This window comes from Apteryx mantelli, chromosome 2 (assembly GCF_036417845.1).
Source record: "Apteryx mantelli isolate bAptMan1 chromosome 2, bAptMan1.hap1, whole genome shotgun sequence".
Taxonomy (NCBI): domain Eukaryota; kingdom Metazoa; phylum Chordata; class Aves; order Apterygiformes; family Apterygidae; genus Apteryx; species Apteryx mantelli.
In genome coordinates this window covers 168,289,041-168,302,435 of record NC_089979.1, presented here as the reverse complement: position 1 = coordinate 168,302,435, position 13,395 = coordinate 168,289,041, and the positions used below count along the sequence as shown (strand labels likewise).

General features: G+C 41.9%; 1 protein-coding gene across 1 annotated transcript in view; it reads left to right on the top strand.

Moving 5' to 3' along the window:
• Nucleotides 1-13,395, top strand: part of LOC136991347 (obscurin-like) — a 139,307-nt gene that overhangs the window by 95,485 nt on the left and 30,427 nt on the right. Inside the window, 12 exon segments of the mRNA XM_067292214.1 lie at nucleotides 504-677; nucleotides 1,088-1,247; nucleotides 1,630-1,746; nucleotides 3,101-3,265; nucleotides 4,022-4,180; nucleotides 5,461-5,638; nucleotides 6,899-7,012; nucleotides 7,765-7,932; nucleotides 8,202-8,304; nucleotides 8,923-9,052; nucleotides 10,213-10,294; nucleotides 10,297-10,317. Of these exon segments, the coding sequence (XP_067148315.1) occupies nucleotides 504-677; nucleotides 1,088-1,247; nucleotides 1,630-1,746; nucleotides 3,101-3,265; nucleotides 4,022-4,180; nucleotides 5,461-5,638; nucleotides 6,899-7,012; nucleotides 7,765-7,932; nucleotides 8,202-8,304; nucleotides 8,923-9,052; nucleotides 10,213-10,294; nucleotides 10,297-10,317 (1,571 nt within the window).

The window sequence follows — 13,395 nt, the reverse complement described above, 5'->3', positions numbered from 1 at the left end:
TGGAGGCTCTCCGATTTCACAAAAATCTTAAACTTGTGTTGTCTCTTTTAAGTACCTCTGTACTTTGGGATGCTCTGGATTTGAGCACGATGTCTAAAGAGGGAGTGGAAGTGCTCTAGGAAGACCAGCTACAAACTTGTATTGCTCAGCTGTGTATTACTCCCTTGCAGTGCAGCGCGCTACTGAGTGTGCTGTCATAGAGATATTTGCCTCTGTAACATCTTGCTGGTTCCATAACGTGCCATCTAAGTTGCTGCTGTCTACTCTGCACAGGTCCTCCTGTTGCTCACACTCAGTTTCATCTGGCCCAGCTGTACATGTCTGTAATGTAGGTGCCTATCTGTAAGCAGAGTGTCTAAAATCCCTTTATAGTCCAGGGAGATCTAGTCAACCTACTCAAAGGAGTCCTCTGACCAAATGTTCATCTCTGTTTTAGAGACATGTCAAAAATAATTGTGCTGATTGTTCTGCGCTTTCTTATCACCTGTTTGTCTCCCCTTCAGCATTGTTATTCAGGAGTTGCTGATCTCAGAAGAGGATTACATTCAAGATTTACAGTTCTTCCAGACTCATCACCTCAAGTACACTGAGACCTGTCGCAACGTCCCAGGAGCTGTTTCCAGTCAGAAATCCACCATCTTCAGAAACATCGATGATATTGCTCGTTTCCATTCCAGGTGGGCATCTCTTCATTTGAGACAGAAGGATAGCTTCTGTACCTGGTGTCAGAGCTACAGTAACTATGGAGGCTATAAAGGATGTGGAGCACTGACAGTTTTGGGGTGTAAAAGAGTCGATGGGCATTTTAGGATGAGATATGATGGCATTGCTTAAGTCAGAGCACAGGGCTGGGACTCCTGTAATAGTCCCCAGGGCTTCAAGACTTCTCATGTCCTGCTTATTTCTTACCCTTTTGAGTGAATTTAATTGAGAAGTGTTAAACACGGCAATATCCTTCATTCCCTCAGTCCTTCCTTTAATCTGTATTAACCTGAGATTGCCTGGTTTAAAAGTCTGGCTGCTGGGACGGTGTGCTAGCCTTATTCCATCACCTGATCCTCAGAGGTCTTTTTTTTCCCTTCTGCAGTGTCTACCTCCGAGACTTGCAGAAATGTGACACTGATGATGACGTGGCCATGTGCTTTATTAAGCACGAGGCAGAGTTTGATAAGTACATCCAGTACCTGGTGGGGCGGATACAGGCTGAGTCAGTTGTTGTCAGCAAAGCTGTCCAGGATTTCTACAAGGTAAAACAGTAGCCCAAGTACCTACCGAATGTGCATCCGATAACCCACTGTATCGTGAAATATAGGCATTAATTCAAATATGATCCCAAAGAGGATTATTAAATATTTTCATGGGAAATCATTGTCAAATACAGTAGTTTTGTATTTACTGTCTAGCTCTTCCTAGTAGACACAATCAGTATGTCCTTATGAATATTATAAAGATTATATAGATATGAATATGTACATGATTATGTCACTGTTAACAGTATATGGTGAAAGTTGTATTAAATATAGGAACTCGAGGAAATGCTATTAGTCATATAAAAAAGTCAAACTCTAAATTTTAGTTTCTCTAAAACTTTATCTCAATCTTTCCTCATTCTTGTATATATTTCTTTAGAGATACACAGAGGAAATTTTAGCTACTGAAGATCCTTCGCAGCCACTTATCCCACCACTGCAGCACTACCTGGAAAAACCCATAAATAGGATCCAGCAGTATCAGACTATTATCAAGGTAGGAGCTTTTGTTACACACTTTTATCTAATAGGCTTATGTTCTGCTTGGTGTAGCCTCTGAGGAAAAAGACTTCATTCTCCTTTCATATTCTCTGCGTTCATCCTGTTGTAACTCCGCTTGAAAGATGCTTGAGTGAGAAAGACTGTAATTTTGACCAGTGATGGTGATCTCTAAAGCGTTCTGTAAATATGAATTCAGGGAGAGGTTCACAGTTTCCAACTCCATAAAGATCAACAAGCTTTATCCGAATGAACTTTAAATATATGTATGTGTGCGCGCGCAAACGCACATACACGTAAAATGTTTATACATGTAGGTATGGATATGTACATACATATACATATACACACATATATATATGTGTGTGTATGTATATATCCATAACAAGGAGAAATTGCTACACACTCAGCAACAGATCTGTTATAAAAATAAGCAATTTCCAGACTGTAAGATACTGACTTAGCAGTTCCCTCCTTGTATTTCATATACACGTTATGGTAAGATTAGACAAAGTTCTGTTTTCTGAAAAGCTTTACACCATTTTACCGTCATGAACTGTTTCACCTCTCACAGCTTTCATCTGTCCTACGGTGTCAGGTTCTGGCCCGTACCACCAAAAAAAATTTTGGCACTTATCCAAAATTTGGATATCCTAATGCTATTTCCCAAGAAAAATACTATAAAAATGTTATTTTGAAAAATGTTTATGTGTTCTAACTTGGATCATTTGAAGAAGGTTCAAATTAATTTTCTAATTTTGAACCCCTGCCCCTGAGCACAAACACCAAAGTTTTAATGGTCTCTTGGAAATGAGAGAGAGCATGGGAGCTTCCCATGTCGCCATTGCTGAGAGAGGACAGTAGGAGCAAATGTGAGAAGAAATAACTGCCATTTCCTATTTTTTCCATCCTTTCTTAGTTTTACCAAATATCTATTTTTTTTTTAGCACTGCCACATGAGTTGCATGCCTCGTATCATCGGCAGGGTAAGGGCAAGACAAATACAATAGATACATTTAGGATTGCTTTGGGGGTTTTATTTATTTATTTATTTTTTCAGTCACTGAAGCGTGTCTGGTATATGCTTCAGCTTTGTCTTTGTTCAGTATCAATTGGTGCAGGGAAAAGCTAGGATGGATAGTCAGGGAGGCCCCAGAATGGGCTGGAAAAGAGAGGATTTGGTAGCTAAAGAGCACACAGTGAGAGAATGGGGTAAAAGTTGCTCAGATGCAAGAGCTAGAGGACAGTTTGATATCTGGGAACCTCTTCTGGTATCAAGGAAATGCTCCCCCCTGCCCCTTTTTTTTAAAAAGAAACATCTGCCCTGTAACATCGACTCCATTCATCTACAGGAATTAATCCGAAACAAAGCAAGAAATAGCCAAAACTGTGCCTTGCTGGAGCAGGCTTATGCCATTGTATCTGCACTCACCCGAAGAGCGGAAAACAACCTCCATGTCTCGCTCATTGAGAATTATCCAGGGACCTTGGAAAGCCTTGGTGAACCTATCCGACAGGTACTTGGAATTTCTCACTCCGTTTTATTGCTGCATGTGCCTTCAGTAATTTCCAAGTAGCCTTTGGTCCTAAAAGAAGCTCCTTTACGAATTATATCTGAACAGAGTATTTCCTTATTGCCTTTTTTATTGTTCAATATGTGACGCATCCCTATACGTGTGAGAGATGTCAAACCTACTGGTTTGATGAAGATTTGAAGTACCAGAGCTTATGGGCCACTTCACACATAATGTAGTTATTTGCCTTTGCGAGCCACTCACCCGGCAGGAGGAGATTTGGTTTGGTCCATATGTGATTTTTAAGCATTTTATTTATTGCCCCTTCTCTCCCCTTATGGGCCAGGTACATGGTCCAACTCCTGAGCTTACTGGCATCAGTGGGGTTTTTTGTGTTGATTGCTGAGGAGTTACATGCTCACTAGGCATTTTCAGTATAAATTATCCGTTAGTATCAGTACTGGAGGAGTCTGCCTACCTGAGACAACTGGACTTGAGTTCTGTATTTATCTGACAGGAAAGAATATCATTTAAAGGCCAATGCAATGATGACCACTGTGTGCCCATGTCTCAGTGCTGTCAGTCTCATGCATCACCTTTAGCATTAGAAACACTCTGCCGTGTTGTAATGAAAACAAAGTGCTTAAGATGAGGATGTAACAGTAAACATTTGTTATCTGTTGGCTGGAAGATGATGGTGAGCCACCACGGTAATTATTCCAGTTATGGCTAAGTGGTCTTCCTTCTTTTTCCCATCAGGGCCACTTCATTGTGTGGGAAGGAGCTCCAGGAGCCAGAATGGCTTGGAAAGGACACAAAAGACATGTCTTCCTCTTCAAGAATTGTATAGTGATCTGCAAACCAAAGCGGGACACGAAAACAGACACGTACAGTTACATCTTCAAGAACATAATGAAGGTCTGTTCCTTACCTCCTCACCTAGAGCATCTCTCTGTCATTGAGGACTTTTATGTCCAGCTTCTGGTCATCTAAAACTAGAACATTTCACTAATTCTTTCAAACTATGTCTTTGTTTCTGAAAGCCTGTGAAGCGCAAGTAAAATCTCTGTCTGTCCCCAAATCCCTCAGTTAGCACTGTTGGAAACATGTCAGACATCATCAGAAGCCCAGGCAGATTTTTACTGTGCAGCAATGAGTTTACAGCTAAAGTGTGTTAATTAATTACATGAAATTGATGTGAATTTTGGTTGGGGTGCTGTCTATAGCATTTGCTAGAGTTCGTAGATCTTTGGTATTCGCAGTCTGTAGGATTGGTAGTAAACTGGAGAAAACGTTGTTTCAATTATATGCTACATTTCCACTAGCTCCTCTCTGCTGGTTACGTCCTTTCCTGAAGCCAATTCCTGTTTAGAAGTCAATGCGACCAACTCATCTTCAAAAATTCAGGGCCCAGATTAAAACTGTACGAAATTGCACATAGAGTTTCCCTAGGGCATTAGATGCTCAGCTCCAGTTAAAACAAACGAACAAAAAAGTGGATTTCTGGACCTAGCCCCAGTCAGGGCCTTCTAAAAATAGTTGCCACTGTCATCACTGATATTCACAGGCTGTTCCTCCCGTCCCCCCTGCAAAAAAGGACGCTTTGTCCAGAGTGCAACTGCTGTGTAATTTCTTTTCATGTAGTGCCCGACTGTGGTGTTCCTTGGTGCTGATGTCAGCCCAACAGCGCTGTGCTCTTGGAATACCCTTTAATTCTGGCTGTTGTTTTCCTGAAATGTGATAATTACTCCCAGACGGAAAATGGGAGAATGTCTATTTGCTATTCGGAAAGCCAGGTGTACTGGAAAAAGGATTGCAAAGAAATCCTGATTGCTCTTCGGCCACTGCCACTTTGCATCGCTCGTGCAGTCTGAAGAATCTTTAAAAGCAGTGTAAATTATCACTATTTCCCCTTTTGCTGTTGGAGCATCTAATATAACTTTAATGGGACTTACGCGTGACTCAAGTCCACTGAAGGGAATATATTCTGGAAGTAGGAGACTTGCTGGTGTCAAATAATTATTTCCATTTTAAACTTTTATTGAAGATGGTTGTGGTCCACAAAGACTAGGTCCAGATCTGAACTTTCCTGAACTCTGGGATTACTGTGGGGAGCGAGGTAGTGGCCAAAAATCATCTCTAAGTAAAAAGAAAAAAAAAAAAGGTGTTGACGTTCTTATGCTCCTGTTGTTACACAGCTGAACAACATAGACGTGAATGACTTTGTGGAAGGAGATGACCGGGCATTTGAAATCTGGCACGAACGAGAAGACTCAGTCCGCAAGTACCTCCTTCAGGCGCGTACAGTGAACATCAAGAATTCCTGGGTGAAGGAAATCTGTGGCATCCAGGAGCGGATCAGTCAGCCTGTCTGGAGTGAGTACAGCCCGAGATGGCGTGAACCTCCCAGTGCTACCTTGGGGATGTCTCCCTGACTCAGGAAGGCGATTTTGTTGCTAGGAGGGAGAGAACCTTCTAGGGTCATCTGCCACCTCAAAAACTAAACTAGGGTTAGAGGTTTTCCTTCAGTCACATCACAGACTGCCATAAATAACAACTCGCATGACTAGGCAGCAAGTGTGCTTCAGGTGGAACGATCGTAGCTGCTTCACCTGAGCTGGGGCAGGCACCTTTGTCAGCATAGGACAACAGTGTGTTTTAGAAGTTTTAACAAATTGCAGAGTTGTCACTAGAGAGGCATTTGATCTGGCAGGGATTGCAGAAGGGTAACTGACGACAGAATTTGGGGACAAAACCACAGTCCCACTCCGTGAAAAGCATCAGACTCCAGTGGGAAGAGTCCCGAGACCTGACCCAGAGACCTACTGGTACCAGTGTGATTTTGTTGGGTATTGAGTCCTCCATTCCAGAGTTCTGGCTTACTTTGTTTTATCGGGACACATGGCTTTGCTTTGGATTTTTATTTTGTCATCCAGGCTGCTTCATCCTCACTGTCATTTAATACTACGCCAATTTTGTGTCCGCAGAATTTATCAGGAGGATATTAAATCCATATTGTCCAGATAGGAGCTAGAAATTATGTCCTTTACTGCATAAGTCAATCTGGCTTCTTAGAAATCTGAAACAGATCTGTTTTTGGTGTATATGCACTGAAAACAAGTCTGGGCAGTTTATTTTTAAGCTTTTAGTGGTGTTCTAATTAGGAAGACTATCAAAATAATTTTACATAGCTTCTTGTGGTAGGAATAAATCAAAAGTCTCTTAACAAAGCATAGACTTTGCTGCATACAGAGCAACAGAATATTGGTTTCGTTATCAGCGGTGCACATTAACTGGGGAATTAACTTAACTGTGACAGCTGTGTGGTGTCTGAATAATGGATGTGCTTATTAAAATCATGGCCTAAAATACTTCCAGATCAGCAACAAATCCAGGATTTTTACGTCCCATCTCTAAAGCCAACAAGCAACTTTTGGCAGGCTCAACTTATTCTCAAATAAGCAAGAACAGCACGTCACCTTGAAAGTCATTACTTGCTAAAATTTTCTTTTCTGGTTCCCATTCTGAACCTCACAGTTCTGCAAAAATTCTGCCTATTGTTACTTTATTTTGCAATAGGCATTCTGTGGACGGAGCCCCCTCCTCAGGCCTGACATGCTTATTCTGATGTTTCAGTACCGCCGGACTTTGAGGAAGAACTGGCAGTCTGTACAGCTGAGCTGGGAGAGACAGTCAAGCTGGCTTGCGAAGTTACAGGAGCTCCCAAGCCATCCGTCTGCTGGTATAAAGGTATAAGCAGCAAGTCATATTGCCACGAAATGCGTATTCCAAGACTGTGCTCTGTGCATATTGCTCTTTGTGAAGTTGTCAGTGGATAATCTGTAAGCTGATCACTGGGAGACACCTGAGTCTAGCTTTAAAGAAGTTAGCTACTAGGCAACCAAGCTGCAGTAGCATGGACCTTCCTGTGACTTAATGTACCCTGCTTTTCAGGTTTGCAGATAAGTCCCTACGAAGCCACATCTTGTTGCAGTTAAACAACTTCTTGGAAATGAGTAACTTGTTACACTAGCTCGGACCCTTCTATGCGATAACACAGGCAGCTCTGTGGACACATTCCTTTTCTCAGCGTAACTATATTGCAGGGGAAACAGCTTTGCAATAAGTTCACACCTCGTAAAAATATGTTCTGCGTGCTTGCAGTGTCTTTATAAGTGTTTCTTTTACTGCACTTGGTAGCAAGTAAGAGCTTCAACTGCACAGCACATACTTTGGGAGAGTTTCATTTTTAAATGAGGATTGATGATGAATGAGATCCCCCAACAGAGCAGAGTGTGACTTGGAGCAGTGCTTTGTTCACAGGATGTACTGCAGAGAGCTGGAGGAGGATGAGCTCGTTGCTCAACTACCAGGTTCAGCTGCAGAAAACAAATACAGCTCTTGGACCTCTGACAAAAGAGCTGGATGCAATTCCTAGGGAGAAAACGTAATTGATACCAAACTATTTACTAAGACTTTTTTTTCCCCCCTGTGTCTTTAAGATGGGAAGCCAGTGGAGGTGGATCCCCATCACATTATAATAGATGATCCTGATGGTTCGTGCACACTGATCTTGGACAACCTAGCAGGCAGTGACTCAGGACAGTACATGTGCTTTGCTTCCAGTCCTGCTGGAAGTACCAGTACGTTAGGAAAGATCCTTGTTCAAGGTAAAATCCTGCACAGATGCATTGTTTCCAAGGGGTCTGTTATGTAATCCCCTAAACATGAATATTAAGGCAATGAAGAAGTTCTGTATAATATATGCAGTATACTCCCTTGAGAAAGTTCTTTGATGGTACAGTAGTGAATTGTTCCTAGAAAATGGGGTCTTTAGGGTCTTGTGTGGAAGAATTATCTGGTCGGGGGCGCATCCCTTGCATCTGTCAGGGTGTTGTCATAGTTCCAGCTGTTGGCTACATTTATCCTTGCTTTGCAGTGCCACCACGGTTTGTGAACAAGGTTAGAAATGCTTATTACATTGACGGCGAAGATGCTCAGTTTACCTGTACTATTGAAGGAGCACCTAGGCCTCAAATCAGGTCAGTTCTTTAGAAGTCGCTTTGGAACAAATTCTCTTTTCCCATTTTCGGTGGTCAGAACAGTCTCCTGCCCTGTCCTTCAAGGTTATGAACCCTTCATCTCTGTGTCCTCCAGCTTGTCCCCATCCCAATCCTGGCTTTTCCTGGTCCCAACCTTCTTGGCATTCTCATGCAATTTATTCCAGCAAGCACCTGAAAAGAAACACCTACAGAAAATACCTGATATAGGACTGTATCAGATCTAATGCCCTGACAACATTTTATGAATCCTTCATGTTCCCTGCCCTACACTTGAGTTGATTCTATCAGCAACCAGTCTGGGGTATTCAGATAAAAAGCTCAATATAGCTTCTCGGGATTGGGACCACTGCTCCCTGCATTGGCTAATGAGATTTCTTGAGCGGTATCTCATAGGCCTGATGAGTACAAGTATCCATGTGTGATCTATCTGTAGCTCTGTCTGCCAGGAAATTAAAGCCAATGTGGGATCCAGACTTTTCTCTAATGGTTGACTCTTGAGTTGTTTGCCCGCTGGCCTGATAGGTGGATGAGTGAGCTGGGGACTCCTTGACACTGTGTATTTTCTCCTGGTTTACATTCAGTATTTTCCCCATGCAGGTGGTACAAAGATGGTGCGCAGCTGTTGGACACAAGTAAATACCAGACTTTCAGTGAACCGCAGAGTGGCATGTTAGTCCTGGTGATCAAGAACCCTGCCAGGGAAGATATGGGATACTATGAATGTGAAGTAAGTTCAAAGAGATGTAAAGAACTGCCGTCTGACATGTCATAAATAGGAGAATTCCTTTTCCTTGGAGAGATTGTATGAGATTAGTGGCTGATTAATTGTTGTTGCATGTCATGTCAGAAAAGCTCATCATAAAAGTGAGGTTCTCCTGAAGTGGGCCTGGTCTGTGATCATCCCAAAGCTTCAGAATATTCTGATCTGAGATTTTGGTTGTTCAAATAAGAACAGCTTATTCTGGAGCTTAAAGACAGATCCAGACCTCTAGGGCTACCTCTGTGCAAAGTTTAGGAGCAATTGGACATGAAATTTTGTTTCTGGACCGTTTTTAAATTAAGAACAGATTCATGCTGCTGCAAAGAAAGCATCCAAACCCCAAAGAAAAAATTAGATTTCAATACAAGTGAAAACCACTGGAATTCCTGTTTATTTAAAAAGTATACCTGGAAGCATCTAAGAGATTAAAATAATTTAAATGTAATATAAAAAAATCTTTTAAAAGTTAGTCACAAGTTATGCGTTCATTGTAATAAAATACGAACAAGCTCTCAGGGCTCAGGTATAATAACAGTTGACCATAATTTATGAACTTATCATGGGTCAGCTGAACGATGGTAAATGGCTCTTAGCTCACAGCAGCTTCAGTTATTCTGCATAAATTGCTAGGTAATCTGATATAATTTAATGACTTCTACTAAAAGTTTAGCAAAATTACATTACGTTGCATTTGTGATAAGCTAAGATCCCCAAATCCCTTATTTCCTGGGCTGAATAAGACTTGGTGGACAAATGGCTGATAAACAAAAACCCCTGTTTGACTACCATTTAAATGGCAGAAGATAGGAATATGTGTCTGTTGGTGGAGATAGAGCCACCTCAGGGCAGAGCCACAGGCTGCAGAGCGACCTGCAAGTAACTGTAGGTTAGCCTATGTGCTGTAACTTGTCTGTGCATGTGAGTCATTTGTGCTAAAGCATTATAATGAACTCCGCTGAGCAGCAACGTCTTCATTCAGACCCTAGCTTAGGTTTTGGGGTCACGTCTTCCTCCCTTTCTGCTGTGAGTTGCAATGAATTTCCTAACTTAGCTGCAGTATCGTATAGAAGAGTTGTATCGTATAAAACCATCCTGCATTTTATTCAGTACTGCATGATTCTCTTTAGCTGGTGAACAGATTAGGGTCAGCGAAAAGCGGAGCAGACCTTTACCACCACAGTGCAGCAGCCCTGACTCAGGAGAGGAGAGGAGCCAAGCCATTACCATAGAAGGTATGATCCTTGACCAGCTCTGTGAGTATGTCAGTGATTTACTCGAAAACCATCTCACTGAGGATCGAATATGTTTGCCACCTTATCCATGTTGATTGTCGGTGTACACGTATCTGTATGTCTATCGAGAGGTGCATGGGTATGTTGCAGCTCAGCTCTACAGCCATCACCATCTGTTGATTTCTAAACCTGGCAAATCAACTTCATCATATAATGCTCAAAAGTGCATTATATGGAAAAAGAGGAGCAAGTGAAGGGTATGTCACACCGCCACTAATGCAAGAAAATGTTTCTCTTCCCGTTGGAGTACTTGAAAAGGTGTGGGTCAGTTTGGCAGAACATGAGTTAAGGGTTGCTGACAAAAAAAACAGAGTCCTGTAAGTAAAGCTGCAGGTGTATTGTGATCTCTTCCTGAAATACCACTGAGCAGCATCTGGAATGACTGAGAAAGCAGAACTAATAGCTGTATGTCCTGAGCAATATTACTTCACCCGTTAGCAAGGGCTGTTCAGGTATTACACCCCACATAGTCGTAGAACCTATTCCCTTTTTTTCTGCATTTTTTTTTCCAATTGAATTGATAGGGTGATGTGGACTGATCTTACACCCATCCAGTGAGGCATCTCTTTCTTAGCACTTTTACGGTGCGACTGCTTGAAGTTATCTTCTTATTCAGCGTGAATTCAGACTGAGTTTAGATGAGAGGCTTCATCTGAGTAAGGACTGTTCACCGACATGGGAAGCTGGTTGCTGATACTAGTTAGAAGTATGCTTGGCCTACTGGGCATGGGCACAAGCACTGTCCTTGCAGTCCTTTATCAGAAAACCATCAAAAGTTCAAAAGCATTGCAGGGAGAATGGTGTTAGTACAGCAATACCGTAACCGTCTCAGTAGGATAAACCTTGAAGTATTTGAATGCTTTGTCCTTGCTGTGACCTAAAGAGAGAAAAATAAGTTGCACGCAAGACGTAGAGGAACACAGACAAATTACTGTTAGGGCAGCATGTCTTGATGAAGTTTTCTTGTACGGAGGCAGAAGATGTTATAAAAATGAACAAGGATTGTAAAACAGCGTTAGAAGCATTGCTCAGCTCTCGGGGTTTTAAATATATACGTTCAGCCCTGAATTACTCATATGCTGTAATACCCGCAGCGATAAAAGATTTTGTGAGGTTGATTGAAGAAACGTGATCTGGAGATTGCCTGGAGGCTGTGGAAGTGTTAGGAAGTCGTTTGTGATCGGTGCTGTGCTGTTGCCCAGACTTGGCTATAGGGAAGGAAATGACTCATCTTCGCAGAGGAATCAAGAGCGAGCTGGTTCAGGACGAAGGGAGCAAAGAGTAGTGCTGAGCCAGGCTCACCCATGAGACAAGATGATTGTTTTGAACAGAATCACGTCAGGGATGAATCTGGCATAATGCCCTTGACCGAAGAGGGATTTTGCCGCTTTCTTGACAACCAAGAACCAGCCTCGATCTAGCTATCGAGGAAATCAGGTTCATCTGGCAGAGAAAAGGAGGACAGATGGATCTCACGAAGGCTTTCTCTTTCCATCTTTATAATCCTTGATTGATTGATCCATTGATTGATGCTCATTTTTTGTTTTTTTTTTTTTTGTTTTTTTTGTTTTTAAAACAAGCTGGAAAATTGTAGTTCAGATGTCATAGAAGAAATAACTATATTTCAGTTCATTAGTCCAAAGCAATTAACATCTGTTTACATTTTCTTTTGAAATTTAAGCAAAAGAGAATTAATTTAAAGGAATTTTTAAAATCCTGTGTAAGCCTGTTCAAAACCTGAAAGGTTTATGAAAAGTCTCTTACATTTATTTTCAAAATATTTTCCTAGAGGTTAATAATTATGCTTGTAAGTGATTAAACTGTGTAGATAACTAATGAGATGTGTGGGAATTTATTTCGTGTAGATGAAAACATACAGTTGTATTAAAAATTTTAATACAAAGAATGTTTTACTATAATTCCTGCAGGTAAATTAAAGAAGTGGAAAGCTCGGTTGGCTTGAGATACAAAACAGCAGGACAAAAAAATCTGAATGCAAGATCTGTTAGCTGCTGACTTAATATCAATAAATGTTCTGTATCACCGGGTTTCTGTGTTTTTGTTTATTAACGGCACTCAGTGCTCCACCAGCTAGTCCACTTCTCCCATTGACTTCAGCAGGAGTTGGGTTGCAACCCAAGAACGTGACTCTAGGTGGGCTCTAGCTGCAGTTTTTAGGGACAGTTTCAGAAGCGTTGAAGCAAAAGAACCTATTTTTAGGGATGCTTCCAACTCAGATTTCAGACTGGATAATTTTGAGCAATGCTCATCCCCTTGCATGCTTCTTCAAGGTTGAACTGGAACTTCAAAACATGTGTCGGTGTTGTGTTCCTGGTTTTTGGCCTGAGAGAGAGAGCGTGGGCCAAAAGGTTCCCATATAACATTTTGGAACCGGGAAAATACCTGTCTGCCACAGGGGTGTCCTCACCGCAGCGTTAGTTTGACTTAACCTCAGCTCAAATTCAAACTCCTCATTTTGGTAGCTTGATTCTGTGTGCCATCACTAAACAGGGAGGAAAGGGGCTGGATGAGCAGCATGGAGGAGCTCTGAATGCCGCAGTAGCTCGCGAGCCAGAAGTGTTGGAGAACCTCTGCCTCAGCAGTCCTCTTAACTTGAGCTTAAAGCACCACTGGTTCGACCTAGAGGTGCACGCGTGTGACGCAGGGTTGACTTTGAACGAAGCTGTGCTAGCCCCGCGGCCACCACATGTTAACAACTGTCAGGGTCATCCTGCAGGCTCGCATCTATTCCATGTAAAACATCATTGCCCAGTTCTGGTCACTTTATACCTGTTTGCCCAGGGGACGAAGGGCGAGTATATTCATTTGCAAAAAGAGCGTTTAATTGATTTGACCATGATACCATAATTAAATTAAGCCTGGTTAAATTGAAATATATTTTCTCCCCAAGAGATACTAAGAGTGCTTCCTTTATTTCCAAATAGTTCACTTATTGGCAGCTGCCCAGCTCATAGGACAGCACCAGGTGGTGGCAATCGCAGCAGGAACATCAAGGAA